This window comes from Ranitomeya imitator, chromosome 7 (genome assembly GCF_032444005.1).
Source record: "Ranitomeya imitator isolate aRanImi1 chromosome 7, aRanImi1.pri, whole genome shotgun sequence".
NCBI lineage: Eukaryota > Metazoa > Chordata > Amphibia > Anura > Dendrobatidae > Ranitomeya > Ranitomeya imitator.
In genome coordinates, this window is record NC_091288.1 from 30,584,877 (window position 1) to 30,611,458 (window position 26,582).

The 26,582-nt window shown below is 41.0% G+C and overlaps 1 protein-coding gene across 2 annotated transcripts in view; it reads right to left on the reverse strand.

The window, feature by feature from the left end:
- Positions 1 to 2,241: 2,241 nt before the first annotated feature.
- Positions 2,242 to 26,582, reverse strand: part of ACVR1C (activin A receptor type 1C) — a 65,898-nt gene continuing 41,557 nt past the window's right edge. Inside the window, exons 3-9 of one of the 2 annotated variants that reach the window (XM_069732967.1) lie at positions 16,486 to 16,728; positions 13,969 to 14,199; positions 12,861 to 13,028; positions 12,493 to 12,649; positions 8,825 to 8,949; positions 8,336 to 8,466; positions 2,242 to 6,006 (exon numbers count right to left, since the gene is read on the reverse strand). In XM_069732967.1, coding sequence (XP_069589068.1) covers positions 5,881 to 6,006; positions 8,336 to 8,466; positions 8,825 to 8,949; positions 12,493 to 12,649; positions 12,861 to 13,028; positions 13,969 to 14,199; positions 16,486 to 16,728 — 1,181 coding nt within the window. In that variant the 3' untranslated portion in view covers positions 2,242 to 5,880. The remainder of the gene's footprint in view (positions 6,007 to 8,335; positions 8,467 to 8,824; positions 8,950 to 12,492; positions 12,650 to 12,860; positions 13,029 to 13,968; positions 14,200 to 16,485; positions 16,729 to 26,582) is intronic. The other variant, XM_069732968.1, reaches the window with a different exon arrangement.

Below are 26,582 nucleotides of genomic sequence, written 5' to 3' on the forward strand. Positions count from 1 at the left end.
GACATAAATAAGGCTATGTTTGCATTGAGCATGAAAGGGTCTCAATACAGTCCTAGGGGATCTCAGAGTGTTACACACGTGTTTTAAGGGCAATTGGAAGATTTGCAGAACTTCCAATTCGTCATGAATCAACATTTTGGGAAAAATTTGGCAAGTTTGAAATAGAATTGATTTGTTCATATCTATTGAACAGCCATCAGGGGTGGAGGCCTCAGGACATTTCCCCATGTGTCTTAAAGCCGGTCCTGTGTAGAGAAACATCAGAAAGCGGCACATAGAGGTCCTCACTGTGGGGACTCCATTTACCACCAAACCCCAAAACAGGGGTCTAGAAACATATGGTATAAACACAAAATAAAAAATACAAATTGATATTTACACATATATTGGGTTAATAAAAATATATATTGGCAAAGCAGAATAAAAAGCGATTCCTTCATTGTAGTGTGTACTAGAAGCTGGAATGAAATTTGGTTTCAGTAATGAATTAGTAATAGTATTTCGAGAAATTAAATATTTTGGCATCGTCTGGTGATGTACCGTTACCCAAACGGCAACACTGATCGTTAGGAAGGGCATCCGGAGCAGCTAAATGCCCCATATACTGCTTATATAGAACCCCGGTAGGATAAAATATATAAACAGTACAGACCAAAAGTTTGGACACACCTTCTCATTTAAAGATTTTTCTGTATTTTCATGACTATGAAAATTGTAAATTCACACTGAAGGCATCAAAACTATGAATTAACACATGTGGAATTATATACTTAACAAAAAAGTGTGAAACAACTGAAATTATGTCTTATATTCTAGGATCTTCAAAGTAGCCACCTTTTGCTTTGATGACGGCTTTGCACACTCTTGGCATTCTCTTGATGAGCTTCAAAAGGTAGTCACCGAAAATGGTTTTCACTTCACAGGTGTGCCCTGTCTGGTTTAATAAGTGGGATTTCTTGCTTTATAAATGGTGTTGGGACCATCAGTTGTGTTGTGCAGAAGTCTGGTGGATACACAGCTGATAGTCCTACTGAATAGACTGTTAGAATTTGTATTATGGCAAGAAAAAAGCAGCTACGTAAAGAAAAACGAGTGGCCATCATTACTTTAAGAAATGAAGGTCAGTCAGTCCGAAAAATTGGGAAAACTTTGAAAGTGTCCCCAAGTGCAGTGGCAAAAACCATCAAGCGCTACAAAGAAAATGGCTCACATGAGGACCGCCTCAGGAAAGGAAGACCAAGAGTCACCTCTACTTCTGAGGATAAGTTTATCCGAGTCACCAGCCTCAGAAATCGCAGGTTAACAGCAGCTCAGATTAGAGACCAGGTCAATGCCACACAGAGTTCTAGCAGCAGACACATCTCTACAACAACTGTTAAGAGGAGACTTGTGCAGCAGGCCTTCATGGTAAAATAGCTGCTAGGTAACCACTGCTAAGGACAGGCAACAAGCAGAAGAGACTTGTTTGGTCTAAAGAACACAAGGAATGGACATTAGACCAGTGGAAATCTGTGCTTTGGTCTGATGAGTCCAAATTTGAGATCTTTGGTTCCAACCATCGTGTCTTTGTGCGACGCAGAAAAGGTGAACGGATGGACTCTACATGCCTGGTTCCAACCGTGAAGCATGGAGGAGGAGGTGTGATGATGTGGGGGGGCTTTGCTGGTGACACTGTTGGGGATTTAATCAAAATTGAAGGCATACTGAACCAGCATGGCTACCACAGCATCTTGCAGCAGCATGCTATTCCATCCACTTTGCGTTTAGTTGGACCATCATTTATTTTTCAACAGGACAATGACCCCAAACACACCTCCAGGCTGTGTAAGGGCTATTTGACCAAGAAGGAGAGTGATGGGGTGCTACGCCAGATGACCTGGCCTCCACAGTCACCAGACCTGAACCCAATTGAGATGGTTTGGGGTGAGCTGGACCGCAGAGTGAAGGCAAAAGGGCCAACAAGTGCTAAGCATCTCTGGGGGGAACTCCTTCAAGATTGTTGGAAGACCATTCCCGGTGACTACCTCTTGAAGCTCATCAAGAGAATGCCAAGAGTGTGCAAAGAATCATCAAAGCAAAAGGTGGCTACTTTGAAGAACCTAGAATATAAGACATAATTTCAGTTGTTTCACACTTTTTTGTTAAGTATATAATTCCACATGTGTCAATTCATAGTTTTGATACCTTCAGTGTGAATGTACAATTTTCATAGTCATGAAAATAAAGAAAAATCTTTAAATGAGATGTGTCTAAACTTTTGGTCTGTACTGTATTTCACAAGATTCTTACTGCACCAGCAAAACCTCGGTCCTAGGTGGTAAGGAGTTCTTCTACTGATGGAACTGAATAGCAAACTTTTCCTTCGAAAGTAAAAAAAAAATACAGCACTCAAGTCCTGCGTTTGGAATTGCAGCTCTATTACTTTTAAATCAATGACTGCAATACCAGACGCGACCTATGGACACTGGAGGCGCTGTATCTGGGAATATAAAAAGCAGAAAATCATTTGTACTCTCATACAACCCCCTGCAAGCACAGATGCTACATTCCACACCAAATACTCAAATACAGTATATGTGAACCTGTCCTATCCCGTGGTGGTAGTGACACTTTTTATGGATTTGTTCTGGGTTTAGAAAGCCTCTGTCCTCCAGGTGTTGTTTGTTTAAAATGTTCCTTTACTCACCCTCCCCGGGTCCAGCGCCGAGTCTACTGCCACTGCCCTCTGTGTCCGTTATTGTCTGCAGCGTTGACGTCATGTCGGCAGCACTGCAGCCAATCAGTGAGCTCTACGGCTCTGCCCAATTTGACGGCACAAGTCACTCAAAGCCGTTGAGCTCACTGATTGGCTGCAGTGCTGCCGACATGACGTCAGCGCTGCAGTAAGTGGTTTACAAAAGGCACAATGTGACATAAAGAATGCAAACTTAAGAAAAAAGGCCCGAGGAGGTGAAAAAGTGTGATAAAAACATCTAGGATTGGCACCACTCCTGCATAGTCAGCGCTGCTCCCTGGTATCAACCACTGGAGGGGAAATCACGTGATCACTACAGCCAATGATCCGCTACAGAACTTAATTTTAAAATTTTCATCTGAGACTTGTTCCTTCCTCTCCGACAAATTGTGTATGCTGCAGCCAATCAGAAGATCACGGGAAGTAGTGTTGAATACTGAGAAGCAGCACCGTAGGGGAGGCAAGTTTTATTTTCTTTTGTTTTTTTTTCACCTCACTGGACACATTAATCAGGGGTTGTCCAGTAGCGCAAATCCTCTTTAAAGGGTTTGTCCCAAAATATACATTTATGACAGTCGTAGTTAGCATACAAGTCTGATGGGTCCTACTTTGCAGGCCTCACCAACCAGTCGAAACACTGGGGGATGAGTCCAGGACAAACTCGCCAACTCTCCAAGAGCCAGAGGCGTAACTATAATAGGTGCAGGGGTGGCAATCGTACCTGGGCCCTGGAGCCTAGGTGGGCCAAAATATTTGATATTCATATCTGACCTATATGAAAAGACCAATGCTATTAAGGACTTGAAATAATTGGGAGCCCCATTGGAGCGTTTGCGTTGGGGCCTTTGAGCTTCAAGTTACACCACTGCCAAGAACATCTGGGAGACTCCGGAAAAGTTTCTGGAAGAATTGCCAAAGATTTCGCAAAACTCCCAAAAGTAGAGCGTAGGGAATTTGCCGAGTAGGGTCCTAATGTTGACAACAGTAAATGTGTAACCACATATTTGAGAGATTATTGACATCAATGGGAGCAGTGGAAAGTTCTATATTGATTATCGACGGAGATCAGTGCCATTTTAAGGACTAATAGTGGTCTCATCTACTAGGTCTTAACCAATCATACTAGGGTTGATTGATGAGGATTTTTTGGGACAAACCCTTTGATAAACTCCTAAAAGCTGAAAACAAAACCTACAACCCTTCCTACCAAAAAATGTGAAGAAACCGACAATAGGAGATACCTCCAATTCTACGGCAGAACCTCATGTAGAAGACTGTATGGAGGCCCATGAGGCCACATGCACTCCTAGAACAGATTGTCCGATCTCCCCGCAACATGGAGTAGAGCATGAACAGCTGAGAAGATTGATAACCAATCAGTTATAAACTATGAGCTGAATTTTTTTTAAGTTACCGGCTCTTTCTATTCTTAGGAGTCCAGTGGGCGGCACCATGGCTGACTGATCATAAATAAACGGATCAGTCTGTCACTGATTAGGACCACCCATTGGACTCCTAAGAATATAAAAAGAAAATTACAAACTATACTGAATCTTTTCCCATAAACCTATATATCAATTTGCTCAGCTCCTCCTACCCTGGCCAATGTGATTGCATGTTCAATGTGACATGTTCCCTTTAAGGTGGTTTATACATCTGAGTTTCGCAGTCCAAGTAAAGTCAACAATGGACGGACCAGCCACGGATCTTCTGGTCCAAACTCAACATCTGAGTTTCGCAGTCCAAGTAAAGTCAACAATGGACGGACCAGCCACGGATCTTCTGGTCCAAACTCAACATCTCATAGGATTGGCTATTGACTTTGGGCTAGGAGTTCCACGATTAGTTCTTGGTCCTCCAAACAGAGATGTGTGAGCCCAGCCTAAACCTTATGCTTCAAAACTATCTTAGAATCTTTGTTTTAATTCAGGTTCAAAAATAAAGCTTCAGCTCTGATTGGTCGACCCTTGGCCATAAAGCCCCTTTAACTCGAAGCTATAGTTGAAACATGAGACCAATTTAATCCCTATGTATGAAACCAACCAGAAAAAAATCCAAACATAGTGCAACTAAACAAAAAACAAGGCAAAAAAAATAGATAAATGGTCATCAACCTCATTTCTGCACTGACCTCAAGTACAAATTGTGAAAAATGTACTATTTTATCTTTGGTTAGAGTCAATTGTCTGTTTACAGACAGATGTGGTCCCATCACCATCTTACAAAAGGTTTCCCTTTAATCACATTTGGTTGTGAGAAAATCAGAATTTTTTTTCCAGAAACAGCGCCACTGTGGTCCAAAGGTTGTAGTGGTATTGCAACCCATCGAATGAAGGTGAGTGCAATACCAACCAGATTCTAAGAGGATCAGTGGTGGCGTTGTTTCTTTTTATTTTCTTATCTCAAACATTCCATTTTAGAACTTTGGCGCCGACGAAGGTTCACGCGTCGTCTATACTAAGAGATAATGTAAAACGCACCAACGACTATACACACAAATATATCTACTGTCTATAAATATATAGCTTTATCTACTGCCATTTGGATTATGACACGAGAAGGCTGAACATAATAGTTAGCGAGAGCGAAAACTGTTCCCTTTACCGAAACGCGTTCACTATTAAATACATCTGTCCTTCTCTATCTGTAGACCACGCGTGTCTTGTGACCTGGACGTTTTACATCTGTTTTTATAAAAATGAAATATTTCAGTGTTTCTAAGCTTATACTGTCATTCAAATAATGGATTTTATCACAATACATATATAACTTTTAGCGGGCAAGAGCTGACTTTCGAAAAGTGGCCCAACCGGCACTAGGCACAAGGGAGCCATAGGCAATAAAGTCACAGTGGGTTTCCCGGCTACTCCATCCTGAGCCGGGCAAGGGTATATAGCATGTTTTTTAGACTGCCAAAGACCACCCAAGTGGTGCTACGTAGACTCTGCATTATTTTTCTCAGATTTTTTTTACACATGGGACCTCATAATAAAGACGGGCCAATCAGCTCTGCCATTTAGAAAACCACCACAAGCCAAGGGTCCGTTTATCCTCAGTTCTCCAGTCTGGCACTTGTTACTTTTGAGGTAGAGCAAACACAACTTCGAACAAATCCCTCTTATGTCTTTGCGACTGTCGTGGTCTCGTTAAAGCTTGAAGTCTTCCTCCACGCAGAGCTGGGATAGCGTCTTCTTTATCCTCAGCGCGGTTAGGCGGGCCTTGCCATTGGCATACCAACATTCTCTCATGATCCGGCCCATGACTCTGAGAGCCTAGAACAAAGTCAGAATTTAGAGAACATGGTTGCATTTCACGACGCAAAATTATCATATTTCTATGTATATATTCTACTATAGGGATTCTTAGGTACCTCATAGAGGACCTTTTGCCGGGTCAAAACTCTCCAGTTTTTGCTCTTATTTTATTCTCGTTGCTCCCCAGAGTGTGCCACGTTTTATTTTTTCCATACAAGCTATACGGCTCCAAAGATATGGGCCTTTATATTTGGGGTTAATCTTTATGGTCTTTGCAAGGGGTCGTGGCTCACAAGGTAATAATACGGAGCAGCCTAAAGACACACCCCAGAGGACCCGTGAGACACACCCCAGAGGATCTGTGAGACACACCCCAGAGGATCTGTGAGTTCTGTCTCCTTGGAAAACATGGGTAAGTTGGCATCCATAAGACGCAGTCTGCACATACTCTAAGACGGATGGGACGAGCGCACAGCCCATTACAGAGCACAGAGCAGTAATGCAGGTCAGCATTAATATACTCACTGACCACATAGACCTTGGCGCACACAGTGGCCGCGGCACTTGTTTATTTGTATAGTATCGCAGTCACTGCAGTTTGCACCTATAGTCACATTTGACTGGTCAGTTTTGTGTTTTGTAGCCTAATCCTACACCTAATACCCGAGCCTATGAAAGGAGATGCCGCTACTTACCCTATTTGTATGTATTGCAGTGTTATTTCAACACTACACAGATGAGCAAAATTAATAAAGGAGAGAGGAGTGCGGTGGATCCTGAGTACGGCTGCTAACAAAGGTTAATCCAGGCGGTAAGTATGAAAAACGTATAATTTATTGCATTGCGTTTCGAAGTAGAATCTGCTCCTTACGATTTTGATCTGAGGGTCGGATCAAAATTAGCAATGCAAGTGAATGGGTCCACGAAAAGACTCGGACAGCACTCGGATGAACTGTCAGAGTGGAGAAGGTGGAGAATTTTTTTTTCTATTTCTCCATGTACAAAAGAATTGGATGACACTGATAGCATACTCTGATCAAAAGTCTTATCAACATCTTAACCAACTCTGATCCAAGTCTGATCCAAGTCTGAATCAAGTCTGAATCAAGTCTGAACCAAGTCTGATCCAAGTCTGAACCAAGTCTGATCCAAGTCTGAACCAAGTATGAACCATGTTTGATCCAAGCTTGATCCAAGCTTGATCCAAGTCTGATTCAAGTCTGATTCAAGTTTGATTCAAGTCTGATTCAAGTCTGATTCAAGTCTGATTCAAGTCTGATTCAAGTCTGAACCAAGTCTGAACCAAGTCTGATCCAAGTTTGATCCAAGTCTGATCAAAGTCTGATTCAAGTCTGATTCAAGTCTGATTCAAGTCTGAACCAAGTCTGAACCAAGTCTGATCCAAGTCTGATCCAAGTCTGATCCAAGTCTGATCCAAGTCTGATCCAAGTCTGAACCAAGTCTGAACCAAGTCTGATCCAAGTCTGAACCAAGTCTGATCCAAGTCTGATCCAAGTCTGATCCAAGTCTGATCCAAGTCTGATCCAAGTCTGAACCAAGTCTGATCCAAGTCTGAACCAAGTCTGATCCAAGTCTGATCCAAGTCTGAACCAAGTGTGATCCAAGTCTGAACCAAATCTGATCCAAGTCTGATCCAAGTCTGATCCAAGTCTGAACCAAGTCTGAACCAAGTCTGAACCAAGTCTGATCCAAGTCTGAACCAAGTATGAACCAAGTCTGATCCAAGTCTGATCCAAGTCTGATCCAAGTCTGATCAAAGTCTGATTCAAGTCTGATTCAAGTCTGAACCAAGTCTGAACCAAGTCTGATCCAAGTCTGAACCAAGTCTGATCCAAGTCTGATCCAAGTCTGAACCAAGTCTGAACCAAGTCTGATCCAAGTCTGAACCAAGTCTGATCCAAGTCTGAACCAAGTCTGAACCAAGTCTGAACCAAGTCTGATCCAAGTCTGATCCAAGTCTGAACCAAGTCTGAACCAAGTCTGATCCAAGTCTGATCCAAGTCTGAACCAAGTCTGAACCAAGTCTGATCCAAGTCTGAACCAAGTCTGATCCAAGTCTGAACCAAGTCTGATCCAAGTGTGATCCAAGTCTGAACCAAGTCTGAACCAAGTCTGATCCAAGTCTGAACCAAGTCTGATCCAAGTCTGATCCAAGTCTGATCAAAGTCTGATCAAAGTCGGATCAAACTCTGATCAAGCTTGGATCAAACTTGGATTAGAATAATGGGTGCGATTTTCTTGTATGCGAAAAAATTGGACGTCTGAATGAGTCCTAATACTGTTTTTAGTTTCACACTTATTTTACATATTTATTAAATACCGGTACCTCAAAACTTTGCCACTGGTTAGGTATGTTGGGCCGCAATTTTTGGTCGCAAACAACTTTTCTCATGTCTTCCAGTGAAGGATCAGAAGGCACCATATCATAATAAGGCAACTGGTATTCATCCACAACACCTGGAGCAAAGCAAGACACTGCAGGGTCAATGATACATTTCCGGTATTCGTAGCACACAGTATCCACAGTATCCAAAGGGAGCTCCATGAAAAATTTCCAAAAATATACGACCATATTTATATAAACACTTCAGTTACCTTTCATCCCTACCTACCGGCCGCTATAGCATGGACATAATTCCAAAGAAGACCCTATGACTAGACAGTAGCGGAATGCCCTAGTAAGCGTTTAGGATAAGGAGGTTATTGTGGCTTTCTTTAATATTACGTGAATGATGTAAAATAACGGAAACAACTTCATTAATATATGATAAATCAAATTACCTAATAAAGGAAAAAATAAAGCGTAGATACCAACCTCCCACAGAACATCTCCGGGCTATTTCCCAGTATACTAAGCCCAGGGAGTAGATGTCTGCACATTTGAATGACTCAAAGTGCTGCATGCTTATCGAATCGTCGAGTAATTCCGGAGCCATGTACCTTTTCATAAAAGAAAAACAAGAGACGGAACAAACGAGTTAGAGAAGAAAGGTTGGAAATTGGATAAAAGCATTACAGGCTCTTCAGACACATACTGTATGAGGCTGCTTGGATTTGGGTTTTTCTTGGGAACTTTAGATAATATAAAAGATGTTTTACCAATAATACAGACATCTAAAATTTACATTAAAGGTAAATAGGGCTGTTTAGGACACAGTTTTGGATTTTTTTTTTTGCAGATGGACCGAAAGTCCACATAAAAAAAAAAAGAAAACGCAGTGTGCACTCGTCTCTTTCGTATTTTGGATGAGACTTATTAAACTGTTTTTGGTCTTGTAAATTTTATTCACCGACGATGAAGAAAGACGGATGCAATATAAGGATGACAATATACGGTAGATGAAAAATCATATTTTTCTGGATGAAAATTGGATGACTAATTCTACGACATTTACTAGTCTTACTACCAACCTTACGCATCAGGGGTGACACAACAACTTTCTTTTGGGAAACGTAATCTTGGATCATTGAATCGAAAAAATGGAGCGCTTTACAATATATGTAAACCGATATCAAAAGTTTATTTACATAATGAGAGAATATTACACAATATTTACAAAGTTATAACAAGGACAAAGAACTTAGAAAGAAGCCAAAAACCTGGGATGGACAAACAATCACTGTATGATCACAGCGGATGGGTAATCCATATTTAGAGTCAGGAAAGAGTCATGATCAATTCATATAAGGGAATATTATAAATACAGGTCGTGCATCAGAATTGATCATGACTCTTCCCTAACGATACAACCCCTGGCAAAAATTATGGAATCACCGGCCTTGGAGGATGTTCATTCAGTTGTTTAATTTTGTAGAAAAAAAAAAAACAGATCACAGACATGGCACAAAACTAAAGTCATTTCAAATGGCAACTTTCTGGCTTTAATAAACACTAAAAGAAATCAAGAACAAAAAAATTAAACAACTGAATGAACATCCTCCAAGGCCGGTGATTCCATAATTTTTCCCAGGGGTTGTATATGGATTACCCATTACCATCCGCTGTGATCATACAGTGATTGTTTGTCCATCCCAGGTTTTTGACTTCTTTCTAGGTTGAAGGTTTGTAAATATTGTATAATTTTCTCTAATTATGTAAATAAGCTTTTGATATCTGTTTACATATACTGTAAACCGCTCCATTTTTTTCAGTTCATATATTATAGAAGTTTACAATTTGTTACATGTCCCAGTGAAACACAATACAGGGGCACATAAACTAGTTTTACAAAGAAAAAAAAAATGTTCCCAGCCTTGTTGAGATTTAATTACTCTCTGTGAGTTTATTATTAATCTTGGATCATTGACGGACCCTGATAATTTGCCCCATATACCATCACTTAGCTGCAATACCAGATGCAACCTATGGTTAAAAGTGGCGCTGTTTCTAAAAAAAAATAAAAAAAAATGTAAACTCTCATGATTCCTTTGGCAACTACTGTAGTTTCATTGGTTACAATTAATGGGTCATATCACGAGGAGTTAGATGGCAGACGCATTTTTGGGGCTCAGGAGCAGTTTACTCATACTGAAAGTATTGTGGGCAAACGGCAAAAACATCAGATATCGTCATCAAAAACCGTAGAGAAATTGCAATAGAATGCAGGTTTCATGGCGTGATCCGTGCAGAGGCCATTTCTGGAAATCTTCTGCACGGGTCTGATTGTCTGCTCTGCCTTTACTCGGGTTTCCTCTCAGTGACAATCATTTTCTACCACACTCCAAAAAGAACCGAAACTGAATGTAACGTGCTCGTCTGCGGAGAATGTAAGACCAGCCGACATGCAGGTTACTCTTTTATGCTTGCTATTCTATGGGACCAATTTATCTTTCATTTTGCATCTTTTTGTCTACTTTTGTGTTTTTCTCGCCTGTTTTTCATTTTTTTTAAAGACACATTTTTAAGTATTCATCTGTTTGTTTATCGTTCACCACTGTGTGCGACTTCAAAAAGTGCAACTTTTTAATGCGCAAATTTACTCCAATTCCCCCCTTTTTCACCCCTGCGATTTTTTGTACACCGGGAATTTTTGCAGCATATGCAACTTATTGCACTAAGAAGTTGCAAAAAATAGTAAAGACCTAAAATAAAAGCTGTTTTGATTTTGCACAAAACTCATGAACTGCGAGCGCCATTTTGAGGAATCACGTGCAAAACAAAGAAAGGCAACGAATACAAAAAGACCCTTAAAAATCTCAACGCTGACATCAGTGATGTCATCTACAGTACATGGGACTGATTCTCATGGTCTCATGGGACTGATTCATCCTTTTTGATTTCCAAGGTCTAGTGTGAAGTCTCCACAATCAGTGATGGTTTGGGGAGCCATGTCATCTGCTGGTGTAGATCCACTGTGTTCTATCAAGACCAAAGTCAGCGCAGCCGTATACCAGGACATTTTAGAGCACTTCATGCTCCACTCTGCCGACAAGCTTTTTGGAGATGGAAATATCATTCTCCAGCAGGACTTGGCCCCGTCCACACTGCCAAAAGTACCAATACCTGGTCTAAAAACAACAGTATCACTGTGCTTGATTGGCAGCAAACTCGCCTGATCTTAACCCCATAAAGAATCTATAGGATATTGTTAAGAAGAAGATGAGAGACACCAGACCAAACAATGCAGACGAGCTGAAGGCTGCTATCAAAGCAACCTGGGCTTCCATAACCCCTCAGCAGTGCCACAGGCTGATCGCCTCCATGCCACGTCGCATTGATGCAGTAATTGATGCAAAAGGAGCCCCGGCCAAGTATTGAGTGCATTTACTGAACATACATTTCAGTAGGCCGACATTTTGGATGTTAAAATCATTTTTCAAGCTTGTGCTATAAAGTATTCTAATTTACTAAGATAATGACTTTTGGGTTTTCATTGGCTGTAAGCCATAATCATCAACATTAACAGAAATAAACACTTGAAATAGATCACTCTGTAATGCCTCTATATAATATGTGAGTTTCTCTTTTTGTATTGAAGAACTGAAATAAATGAACTTTTTGACGATATTCTAATTTTGTAAGATGCACCTGTATATATATGGAAAGTTAGTTTGTGCTCAGTGAAATCTTTTCCTATATTCTTGCGTTTCTCTAGGATAAGTCATCACTTTATTTGGGATCCCCGCCGTTCTCGAGAATGAAGGAACACCGACCAGAACTGATTTGTCTTTAAAGCCTGTTTTCAGATTTTCCCTGCACGACGGTGCCATGACCACCCGCCTATGCAATGACCGGCAGCACCGTGGGGCCATCTTTGGTTTCCTGTGCAGTGAGTGGCCGGGAGCAGCGATGTTCATAGAGGATTTTGCAGAAAATGCAGCTAATATCCATTTTTGTTTCATTTTTTAATGCAGCCCGTCCATTCTCAGGGTTGGCGGTGATCCCAAAAGTTGGAACCACATTGATCATAGTGATGGCTTATTCCTGTAATCCCCCATCATCTCATCAGCTGGGACTATACACTTTAATACACTGGTTCTCACCTCTTGGTCCCCACTCTTGGGTTTTGCGGGATGTCTATTGTGTTGGTAATGGAATCATGCTTCACTGCCAGTCCTAGGTCAGCGATGGCGCACGTCTCATTCTTCTTCACCAGAATGTTTTTGGATTTCAGGTCCCTGTGTGCAATAGCAGGTTTACCTGGAAATAGATAAAATCACTACTGCATTATCATCACAGAGGTATCATGGTATTAGTGCTACGTCCCGGCTCGCTCTTCTTCTTACGGATGGGTATATTAGCAAGATGATGACATTTGCGAAACTCAAGGAAAAGATCCATTTAAAATCACAGATACTTTTGCCATTATAGAAATCAAAAAATGTTTTTGTGTTTTAACATAAGTACGAACCTCGAGTTCCAACTATTTCCATGTGAAGATGAGCCAGACCACTGACAACGGATAACGCCAACTTCATCATTCCCCCAATAGTTACAGTGCTACGATTCAGGAAATCATACAGTGAACCCTGATCATGGTACTCAGACACAAGCCAGAGCTGCGTCCATGTGCCGTTATCTGCAAGGAAAGATAGAGAATAGACAATAGATATGGTAGATAGATAATAGAGAGATAGATAGATCGATAGATGATAGATAGATAATAGAGAGATAGATAGATAATAGAGCGATAGATAGATGATAGATAGACAATAGATAGATAATAGATAGATAGATAGATAGATAGATAGATGATAGATAGATAATAGACAGATAGATAGATAGATAGATAGATAGATAGATAGATAGATAGATAGATAGATAGATATAGATGATAGATAATAGATAGATAGATGATAGATAGATAGATAGATAGATAGATAGATAGATAGATTAATAGATAGATAATAGATAGATAGATAGATTGATAGTTAGACGATAGATAGACAATAGATAGATAGATAGATAGATACAGTAGATAGATAGATGATACATAGATAGATTGATATAGACGATAGATAAATGATAGATAGATAGATAGATAGATAGATAGATAGATAGATAGATAGATAGATAGATAGACAATAGAGCTACTTTTATTAGCCCATCACAGCAACGTTTCGGTTCTGGTAGATGTGAACTAGAAACTAGTTTGAAAAAGGTTCACATCTACCAGAACCGAAAGGTTGCTGTGATGGGCTAATAAAAGTAGCTCCTGCTTTTTCCACTACTAATGGTGTGCTGCCTCCGTTTTTTGGATTCATAGATAGATAGATAGATAATAGATAGATGATAAATAGATAGATAATAGATAGATCGAAAGATAGATAATAGATAGATACAGTAGATAATATGATAGATAGATAGATAGATAGATAGATAGATAGATAATAAATAGATAGATAATATGATAGATAGATAGATAGATAGATAGATAGACAGATAGACAGACAGATAGATAGATAGATAGATAGATAGATAGATAGATAGATAGATAGATAGTAGCTACATCCTTCTACCTTTGTTGTCAGCAGCTATAAATCCGAGGATATTCTCATGTCTCAGCATCACGGTCTGATAAATTTCTGCTTCCCGGAACCATGACCTTTCATCTCGAGAGGAGAATATCTTCACAGCAACATCTTCTCCGCACCATTTTCCCCTCCAAACCTCTCCAAAACGTCCTTTACCGACCACTTCCTGAATAATAACCGTTCTGGCAATGGTTCTCTGGACAAGCAAGGGTAAACCTATCGAGAAATCAAGACGATACATTGTTAGAAATGTGCTGGACCAGTGGATGCTTCAAATGATTGTCTGTCTTTTAGCACAATGTTATTTTTAAGATGGAAAATAGCAAAAGCCGACTCATGTCTTAATAAAGACTTATCACGGCTGGAGCTTTGTTCTACGATACTCCAAATTTCCACCAAACATTTAAAAGCTCATGTGCAGCCTGCCTGCAGCAGCCACTAGAGGGAGCTGCTGACTGCATACTGGCATATAGTGTCAGCGCCCTCTAGTGGTGGCTGCAGGCAGTATTTGATTAGGAAGTCTGTCCTATGGCTCTCAGTGAGCTCGTTCAGACTGACAGGAGGGTTTATAGCTCTTTTATCTGTCTTTTTCTGGGCTCCTCTCAGCTGATTTATAACCACAGACCACATGAAAGTTGAATTTGCAGGAAGACAAAAGAGTCTGTAATGCCGGGGTCACACTTGCGTGTGGTGTGCAATGCGAGAAACTCGCGCAAGTCTCTCACATCAATACCTGGCACTGCTACCGAGTGCCGGCGGCAGTGCTGGGTGTTGATGCGAGAGACTCGCGCAAGTTTCTCGCTTTGCACACATAAGTGTGACCCCGGCTTAAAACTTACAACCACACACCACCTAATCATCTCGCCCCCTATCGGTGTTGCCAAAGGTTCAGTTCTAGGGCCCCTGTACTTCTCCATCTAAACCTTCGGCCTGAGACATGGATTTCAGTATCGCTACTAACCATAATCTCACAATGTTTGTCCGCTATTTCATCTTTCTTCTCTGCTAGATTTGTAAAACTTAACATGGATAAAACAGAATTCATCTTTCCCCCTCTACCTCAACCCCCTGAACAGACCTATCCATCAAAGTCAACGGCTGCCCACTCTCCCCAGTCCCATAAGCTCACTGCCTCGGGGTAACCCTTGACTCTGATCTCTCCTTCAAACCACCTATCCAAGCCGTTTCCACTTCTTGACGACTCAAATTCAAAAATATTTCCCGAATCCTCAGATTCCTCAATCATGAATCTGCAAAAACCCTAGTCCACGCCCTCATCATCTCCCACCTTGACTACTGCAACCTCCTTCTCTGTGGCCTCCCCTCTAATGCTCTCGCACCCCTACAATCTATCCTCAACTCTGCTGCCCGACTAATCCACCTTTCCCCCCGCTATTTCCTGGTTTCTCCCCTCTGTTAATCCCAGCACTGGCTCCCCATTACCCAAAAACTCCAGTTCTGTCTCCTCCATACATCTGTGACCTCGTCTCCCGGCACCTTCCTGCACGCAACCTCCGATCCTCACAAGACCTCCTTCTCTACTCCCCTCTTATCTCCTCTTCCCACAATTGTATACAAGATTTCTCTTGCGTATCCCCCCTACTCTGGAACTCTCTACCAGAACATCTCAGACTCTCGCCTACCATCGAAACCTTCAAAAAGAGCCTGAAGACCCACCTCTTCCGACAAGCCTACAACCTGCAGTAACCACCGATCGACCAAACCGCTGCATGACCAGCTCCACCCTCACCTACTGTATTCTCACCCATCCCTTGTAGATTGTGAGCCCTCGCGGGCAGGGTCCTCTCTCCTCCTGTGCCAGTCGGTGACTTGTTTTGTTCAAGATTATTGTACTTGTTTTTTTGTTATGCATACCCCTCCTCACATGTAAAGCGCCATGGAATAAATGGTGCTATAATAATAAATAACAACAACATACGGTAATAATAATATTAATAAAAGCCAAAGAGCGCAAAATTTTTACTGAAACCCAATTGAAAAAATAATTTTTAACCCCAAATACAAGCACTTAAGTAATAAAAAAAAAAAAATAGAGTTAATACTAGAGTTGAGCAATAAAAGATTCAAAAGAACCAGGTTCAGCAACTATATAGAAAGACCTTATCCTTGTAGATTGTAAGCTTCCGAGCAGGGACCTCACCCCTAATGTCACTGTTTAAATTGTCTTAACTTGTACTGAATTTATTGTCTGTACATGTCCCCGCTTAATTATAAAGTGCTGCGGAATATGTTGGCGCTATATAAATAAAAATGATTATTATTATTATATTATTATTATCCGCCAGACCAGAGCTTTGCGAGCGTCCTCCTACCTGCTGGAATCACCGTCTCCACGTCTGACTAGCAGGAATACATGACGTTACGTATGCACCACAATGAGTCTAGTAATCAGAAGAGGCAACGGAGATGACAGCCGGTAGGAGAGGTAGACTTTTTAGAACTTTTTGCTTTGCTAGTAAGGATGTAGGAGATTGAACATACCAGATCCAGATCCCGACGTTGACATGTCGTATATGAGATCTTTCAAGCATTTCCCATCTGGGTCTAAGTTGCATTCCGTTAACGGCTCCTCTATGCACTGCCGCCGGGTTCTCTTGTAGGCACCGTACCGCCTCTGACAGGTGTAGACTGTAAGCATAATGGCTATTGCCAGGACACATATTGGAATGGTGACCATTACCCAAAGCTCCACATGACCGAAATGTGATGGACTTGAAGAGACTGCTGATCAAAAAGAAAATGCAAATGATTACTAATCAGTAGTTTCACAGGAATCTGCAGCATATCACCTTCACTGGTCACTAGGATTACAGGTATTAATTTACAGGCTGCACCAATAGTCAATGCCTGAACATACTGCCTGCAAAAACTGCTAAATGCTGCCACATTATAAAGCCGGTCATATCCAAGCAATATGCCACCAATGTATTTAATCTGATATTTACCAGGAGGACACATGCCAAAAAAAAGTGTATGTCACTAATATGAGCATTCATTAAAGTGTTTATTGCCAGAAAACTGACATCAAACTCTTTGAAAAGTCATTAAGTCATGTGGAGGCGCTAAAGTGAGACAGGGCATGTCCACGCCCGCCTGTCAGATTCAGCGACATTTCTTATACTAGAAATGTTACTCCGAGATACAGCCCGATATTGAATTTGGCACGTCTTATTCCTGCACGGCCTTCATGAACACTGGAGTGTGAAACCACTGGTGTGGCATTTTTCCTCCCACTTTCCGCTACTTTAGGCCCTCCTATCGTTTCCGCAGCCAGGAGCAATTGTGCTCTCAGCATCCATGACGGAAGCAGCAGCACAGCCAACTATGCGAAGGAGATGCACAGACTCTACAACAACAAAATAGTCCATTTTTAGAAAGGAAATTACCGTAATTTTGCAATTTCAATGCAAATGACAAAAAAATATACTTTATACTCAAAGGGCGCATGTGCATGGCTGTATTCATAAAAAAAAAACACTCATAGAAGTTTAGAAACCAGCGTTACACAGGGTGTCACGTATAAGAGGAGCAATACTATAAATTACATGTGATATCTTTCTTTGTTCTATGTCACATTTTGCATGTGGGATCAGTGGCTTCTCCATATGCCATTGCTATACCTCCCTATCTGTTTGTACTATCGTGCTGTACAAAGGCCCCACAGAGCACACAGCTCTCAACAGCCCAAAATTTGCCATGATAGCCTCAATTGTTCAATATATTCTTATTTTTCATGGGATGTCTCTTGCTTAAAGGGGATGGGTGGGGGCTTATGGAACAGGGCAGCATGGTGGCTCAGTGGTTAGCAGTGCAGCCTTGCAGCGCTGGGGTCCTCCTGGGTTCAAATCCCACCAAGGACAAAATATGCAATGGAGTTTGTATGTTCTTCCTGTGTTTCCTCACTCTACACTCCAAGGACATACTGATAGGGAATTTAGATGGTGAGCTCCAATGGGGACAGGGATGATAATGTCTGTAAAAGCAAGGTGAAACATGATGGTGCTATTTAAGCAAAGCATAAAGAATAAATAATGGAGCCCCGCTATGTTTTGAGATGTTCCCAAGATAGTCAGGGTAGGGGCTGAGGCGGTACATAAACGGCTCTATGATACCAACAGCCCCTATAAGAGGGGCACACTGCGTGGCCTCAAAGTAAAGTGACATACGGCTAAGCCCTAAGCTAAAAAAATCAAAATGTTCTGCTTTTAGAACCAAATAAAAAAAATGCTACAAAGATTCTCATGTTAGCCCATTTCCCATTCCTGCAAAAACTAATATACAAGGTTTCATGCAAAAGCGAAGTAGCCCAGGATCCGTGGCCAAAGCCAAAAAACGGAGACAAATACGGACGGACACGCGTCATTGGAGAGGATTATGAGAAGCCCGAGGAAATCAACTAAAAAAATGAATAACCAAGCAGAATAATGAGCGTCAGCTCTGCAAGGGTTAATGCATCAGAAGTGCGCGCCGTATTACAATCTATAACTAGATATGGTCATTGACGTCCATTCCTATTCATATTTCACAAGCAACGTATTGGGAAATATTGATCACTGTGAATAATATGGATGTATAAAGCGCCATGGAATAAATGGCGCTAAAATAATAATAAGTAACGAGTTCTCGTAGTTATCCACTCTAGCCAAAGTAGCACGGCAAGTTACACGCTACTTTCCGGAACGAGAGCATCCTCTACTGGACATTAGAGGTCACTGCAGCCGTGGCGTTTCCTTCTCCCATGATAAAACATTCCGTTTGCTCCATCAGTTCTGTATCTGAGCATGAGCAGAGCGGCCGGTCACCATCTTCCTTGGGGTGCAGGAACCGCAGCACGTGTCATCTGATAACGACAATCAGTAGCATCAGTGCGACGTTCACTTATTCGGATGTCAGGCGCTGCTGAACACTGGCATCGTTCTGTTCATCGTATTTTGCAAGACAAAAAAACGTTGGTAGCAAATAGAAATAATACCTGGTCGAAAAATTGTATCAACCACATCACAACTACAATGGGCACAATTCCGGAGCAGGATGCCACAAGATTCTGGCCCAACGTGCACAAAAAAAAAACCTGCTATACACGTCACGCATCAGATTTATTAAGTAACGGCGCCTTGTCAGACAAAGAGGTGCGATTTATACGATAGAAATTGTGGCATGGGGAAAGAAGGAAAAAAAAAACAAACATTATAGTTTACCAAAATTTGGGTACATAAAAATTGGTCTTAAGTAAGCGAACCGAGAAGTGGCGTAACGTTAAAGAGTTTGTAAAGAACTACAATATTGATAAACCATCAGCAAAAATCAGATCTCCGGCGGTCCGACACCCACCTATCACCCCCGTCGGATGTTCACAATGTTTGTATAATATTTCTATAATAGCGCCATATGCAGCTGTTGTTTCCTTATAATGTTATCATTTAAGCAAAAAAATGTTAACACCTTAGGGGACCAATAACTTCAATAAAGAAATAAATGTGTTTCTATAAAACCATTTAGAGAACCCCAGAGCAACAAAAGAGAATGAGTGGAAACCACTCAACATGTATAGCATCCGCTGACGAAGGATTCTCTATCCAAAACGCGCGTCGGGGTGTGCGCATTGTTTGGACTTGGTGGCGCCTTGAAGGTACAGGAACTCCTAATTATCTCCCTCTTCCCCCTTTTCTATTACATGGCACATTGCACTTTGCACAATTTTTTGCCTTATATACTTGCTCACGTTATAGGTTATCTTCCAGTTTACCCACATAGTTTTGAGGTCACTTGTGGAATATCCTTTTTTGCACTCATATTTTATCTATAGGAGTCCTGCAATACTATCCTATCCTTTTATGGTGCCCCTCATGCCTATTTAGGTTTTTTATATATTGGTGATTTTCTATATGTCGCTAATTATTTTTTTGTCTTTAAACATGTGCACACAAAATACATTGTAACTGCTGCAAATAAAGTATTATTTTTAAAACGTATATCCGTGCTAGTAATATTCTTGGAGTTGGTCTATAGTTCTGGTAGTTGGTCTTGTTATAATGTTATCATTCAGATTATAATAATCCCAACACATTGACCCTATAAATGGCCCTCTGTGCCAGGTTCTGCCTCTCTTTTCTTCAGGCCATTCAGTACAGACCAAAAGTTTAGACACAGCTTCTCATTTAAAGGGCCACTTTTAGTTTTTGTTGCAGTTATTGCCAAAATAAAGCGTTTTATAATTTTGCCAAAATACCTTTCTTTAGACCTGGAGGCAGGTCTTAACCCCCCTGCCGGAAACGCTTTATTTTGGCAATAACTGCAACAAAAACTAAAAGAGCCACCTTGTTAGAATGCAGCATTACTGCTGCACAAGGTGGCTCTTTTAGTTTATAATGGCTGGAGGGGGGTGACAGTGGCCCTTTAAAGATTTTTCTGTATTTTCATGACTATGAAAGTTGTACATTCACATCGAAGGCATCAAAACTATGAATTACCGTAAAACATGTGGAATTATATACTTACTTAACAAAAAAGTGTGAAACAACTGAAAATATGTCTATATTCTAGGTTCTTCAAAGTAGCCACCTTTTGCTTTGATGACTGCTTTGCACACTCTTGGCATTCTCTTGATGAGCTTCAAGAGGTAGTCACCGGGAATGGTTTTCACTTCACAGGTGAGGTGTGTCCAAACTTTCGGTCTATACTGTGTATGTTAATGCTATAAACAGGCATTTTGACATGAAAAAAGTCATTTTTACATTTGTTAGTGCAATTTTATTAAAAAAGATAACCCCTATATTCACTATGCAACTTTAATTATTTTATTGCTCCCTGATATGAAGTTTTCAGCTTGATCAAAGATTCTTATAGGATTGTCTCTCCCAGTAATACAGGCTGGATGTGAGATCTTCTGTTTTCACTTGCTTTTATGTAGAACAGCTTCTATCCTGCACTTATTTATGTGATTTCCTCTCTATCTGTAGCTTTCTTTGCTATCCATTAAACTTTAGATCCTTTCTCAACTCTTCATTATTGATCTATGCCAACCTCCCTCCCTCCTGCTGTCACGAACACTGAGATAAGGGAGAAGAGGGCAGAGAGAACAGTCAGGAGCAGGAGGTCTGACACATGTGTAACATATTCGCAGATTGTGTAGTACGATAAAAGACTTACAGTCACCGCAGCGGAAAAATGGTAGAAATCTTTTTTATTGAAGAATATTTGCTTAACTTTGCATCTAGGAAACAAATGAACAATTGAAAAAAAAATCTGTGTTAAGGTGTTTTAAAGGGAATCTGTCAGCAGGTTTTTACTATGTAGTCTGAGAGCTGCAAAATGTAGGGGCAGAGCCACTGATTCCAGCGAGGAAAAAAAAATGCAGCAGAACCTGATAAGCAGCTTCTTTACTGCCAATAGAGCAGGTTTTTCCTGCAGAAAAAAAAAACGCGGCAAAAACGCAACATGTGAACATCGCCTAAGATTGAATTCACACAGCAGAATTGTTGCAGACTTGGATTGTTTTAGTCACTTGGATGGAGCTTGCAGAAATCCATGCACCAGGCATAATAATAACCCAATTTACTGATATAAAACTGACTTTCAGCCTTACAAATTTCTGTAACAAATTAGCCAAATCTGCAACAATCAGTCATACTATATTCTATACAAAAAATGGAACAGCAGAGCCAAGAAGGTGATGATGATATAGCATGAAGCTCCCAGTAGGGGTCACTGTTCCATTATGTGGACTATGGTGACCAGATCACAACTACCGGTATCTTATCTGGCAATACGGATAATGAGGTTAGTATTGGATTCCTCAGTAATTGTGATCCTGATGGAAATTAATTATCAATATTATCAATATCTGTGTTCCCATTCTGCACCCATAAATCTTCAAGTGAGTGCTTATTTTGGAAAGGTTCCCACATTTATTGGCCTCCTCCTAATGTCTAGTAGCGGTAGTGCACTACAGAATGTTCTAAAAGTCATGTTAAAGGGGGTTTCCAGACTTAAAGAGAACCTGTCACCTGATTTTGGTGGGACAGGTTTGCGGTCATAGGGGCGGGGTTTTCAGGTGTTTGATTCACCCTTTCCTTACCCGCTGGCTGCATGCTGGCCGCAATATTGGGTTGAAGTTCATGCTGTGTCCTCCGAAGTACACGCCTGCGCAAGGCAATCTTGCTTTGCGCACATGCAGTATGCTTTGCCCAACTGCGGGCAAAGCCGAAAAGCCTTAGAGCACATGCGCCGGCGCACTGTCCCAGAAGCCTTTCGCTGTGTTCCGGAACATAGTGCGCCGGCGCATCCGCACTAATGCTTTTCGGCTTTGCCCACAGTTGGGCAAAGCATACTGCGCATGCGCAAGGCAAGATTGCCTTGCTCAGGTGTGTACTTCGGAGGACACAGCATGAACTTCAACCCAATATTGCGGCCAGCATTCAGCCAGCGGGTAAGGAAAGGGTGAATCAAACACCCGAAAACCCCGCCCATATGACCGCAAACCTGTCCCGCCAAATTCAGGTGACAGGTTCCCTTTAACAGAAATTTCTGCATTATCTCTATCTAATCCAAGATTCCTGAATCGCTACATGGTGCAATGTGCACACTGTCAGGATTCCCCTCTATTTCCAACTCAAGGTGGGGGTCACATGACCCCTGATATTTAATTTGCATACTTGTAGTCAATTATTAGAGAAATCCAAAATCCAATCCAAGACCCAATTTCTTTTTTTAGTTTTCTTTCGTAGCAGCCATATGAGGACTGATTTTTGCATGTTAGTTTTTATTAGCTTACATAGAACTTTTTTGATGGCATCTTATTGCATTCTTAGTGGGATGGTGTGGCGACTGAAAAACAACAATTCTGGCTTTTTTTTATTTATTTTTTATAGCATTTACTTGATAGGTTAATTCTATATTATGATAGATTGTACTTTTACCAAATCTGCTTATTTATTATTTTTGTTGTGCAAATAGGGAGTGATTTAACATCTTAGTTGTTTGATTATTATAACTCTTAAATATTAAATTTAATGCGTTCAATATTTTTCGACATTTTTTTATTACTTTTTACAATTCCTAGAGGACTTGAACCTACAATTGCATAACAGAGTATTGCAGTACAGAGTGAAAATAATTAATGCACCAAAATGGTCACGATGTGTAGCTGTAGCAGGCGGCTGCACAGGCTGCAACAATGGTATGTCCACTCCTAGTGCAGTAGTGAGCATGTATGTATATAGTGCTCCATACAGTATAATGGCCCCATATAGTGCTCCATATAGTATATAATGGCCTGATATATTGCTCCATACAGTATAATGGGCCCCATATATTGTTCTATACGGTATAATAGCCCCATATATAGCTCCATATAGTATATAATGACCCCATATAATGCTCCATACATAATGACCCCATATAATGTTCCATACATAAGAATGGGCCTCATATAATGCTCCATACAGTATAATGGCCCCATATATTGTTCTATACAGTATAATAGCCCCATATATAGCTCCATATAGTATATAATGACCCCATATAATGCTCCATACATAAGAATGGGCCTCATATAATGCTCCATACAGTATAATGGCCCCATATATTGTTCTATACAGTATAATAGCCCCATATATAGCTCCATTTAGTAAATAATGACCCCATATAATGCTCCATACATAATGACCCCATATAATGCTCCATACAGTACATAATGGCCCAATATAGTGCTCCATACAGTATAATGGGCCTCATATATTGTTCCATACAGTACAATGGGCCTCATATATTGCTCCATGCAGTATATAATGGCCTCATATATTGCTCCATGCAGTATATAATGGCCTCATATATTGCTCCATACAGTATATAATGGCCCAATATAATGCTCCATACATAATGACCCCATATAATGTTCCATACATAAGAATGGGCCTCATATAATGCTCCATACAGTATAATGGCCCCATATATTGGTCCATACAGTATAATGGAACTCATATATTGGTCCATACAGTACAGAATGGCCCCATATAGTGCTCCATACAGTATTATGGGCCTCATATATTGCTCCATGCAGTATATAATGGCCTCATATATTGCTCCATGCAGTATATAATGGCCTCATATATTGGTCCATACAGTATATAATGGCCCCATATATTGCTCCATGCAGTATATAATGGCCTCATATATTGCTCCATACAGTATATAATGGCCTCATATATTGCTCCATGCAGTATATAATGGCCCAATATATTGCTCAATACATAAAAAATAATCAAATACTCACGGCTCCTCATTCCCTGCTGTCTGTTCAGCGTCTTCTGACTCGGCAATGCTCGACCCTGAGACGTCACAGAGAGTCATAAGATGCTGTAGAGACCGATGAAGCATGGAAAGGGGAGAGGTGAGTATTTGAGGGAGAGGCCCGGTGCCAGCGCTGTGTGTCAGTGTCCCAGATGGTGAGTGCCCCCCCCCCCCTTAGTCCAGGGTCCTGGCACTTGCCAGTGTGCGCCGGATGATGCCGGCCCTGGAGGAGGAGGTGTGGGTCATACACAGTATATGAGATAAATGCGAATGTGATCTTTACCCTCGCTCTTCATCCTATGGTATAAACTGTACTCATTATCTCCCCACATCTCTGTATTTCCACCTCCATGTACTATGTCTGATCCAACATAGGGCAATGTCCACGCTGATAAGAGCCACTGTGCTGGGCAGACAGGTAAAGACCGGGCTCCATGGAAAGTAACAGCACTAAAGCCTAAATCTTCTTCAGACTTTGTTACATCTACACTAAAAATTAACAAACGTTTTAGAAATATACCTTATATTTCAGGTTTTATTTTCCATTGACATACAATTTTTTTATACCATAAGTATGTGAACCCGTTTCTATCACGCAGTATCTGAGCTTGTTGGACGTCCCAATCAATGGGCATTAATCTGGCAAACGGTTTTGTAGCTGGAAGATTTTCCACTTTTATCCGGAGAATTTTACGCAAGATTTTGGAGTGTGAATTTGCGCCTATTCAGTTCATTCAGCATTTACAACGATGTTGGGATGGTCCAATATGTTTTATGGAGTTGAAGAAAGTAATATATAAAATCACTCAGGCTGCTCCACATCCAAACTCATCACCCCGTGCCTTTAGTGACTTGATCGGGTACAACAAACCTCCCAAGTTTAAAGATACAAAAGTGGGACACATGCAGCAAATTTTTACAGTTCAATCACATCCCTAGCCCTTCCTAGCCCTTTCTGTGCACCCACACCAAAATATTGCCCCTAATGAAGCCCAAACAGTGTGATACCCCTCTTATTACCTCCACATAGTATGAGAGCCCCACAATGTCTCTCACACAGTGTGATGACCCAAAGATGCCTCCACACATGCAATAATGCCCCCAAAGTGCCCCTACATTACAGCCAAACCCATGTATCTTCCACACATTATGATGCCCCCACAGTACCCCCCACATATGATGCCATCACAATTCCTTCTTTACACATTATAATGCCCCCATAGTGCCCCTAAACACAGAATGCTGCCCCCATAGCATGGTGGCCCATGTGATTCCGACACAGACACCCACAGTGACCCTCACACAATTTAATGCCCCCTCAATGCCTGTCAAACATTATAATGACCCAGAACCACCCTCTCCAGGGTGTACCGGGCACACAATGTAAGACATCATTATGTCTCCTGTGCCGAGCCTTAGATAGCACAGGTGAGTGGTAGAGAGGGGAGCGGATAGCTCCCTGCTCCACCATCATGGAGAACCCTACAGATGGAGATATACAGCATGACATGCTGCGGACCTCCCAGGACAGTGGGACAGCAACTCAGATCACATTCAATGGACTCACTTAATTCACTTTGAATTTCACAAAAATCATCAGAACCTGAATATTTTTGTGTTCAGATTCTCTCAAATTGAGGAAAATTTTGGCCTTCTGGACGTCATTTTGCTGGATAGTTTTTAGGGCCAAGAAAAGGGTCTTCATTCTTCGATGCCTCCAGTGCTGACTAGTCCTCAAGTGATGTCATCAAACTGAAAGAGGACTAGTGCGGGACACCACAAAAGTGAAGAAAAACGAAGATTGGGAGAAAAATGAGGAGCCAAAGGGAGGAAGCAAGCTAGCACAGGACCAGGCAGGGAGCTGCGGTGCCAGGACTGGTACGAGTTGAATATAATAGTTTTTTTTTTTAACCCCTCCATCTACTATACTGTAAGGTCTGGAGAGACCTCCGAGTATAACAAATGGTTTTTACAAGAAATTCGATATGTGTCAAATAAACTCAACTGGAATCACATTTTCCAGCAAAGTTTGATCTAATCAAATTCCGGCAAATTCGCTCATCTCTAGATATAAAATTATATGTCAGCTGCAATTCCAGTCACAGAGATTAAATAAATATTTGTCTAAATATACCAAAAATGAATTCAAATACTGTTTCACCAAAAGATATATTCTGTGGGTCCTTCACGAAATAAACAGAAGGGTCAATCAGTAATTTAACCATGAACTCAGGATTTTATAAGGATTTACACCCGTTTTTACTCAATCGATAAATGTTGGTTGCATA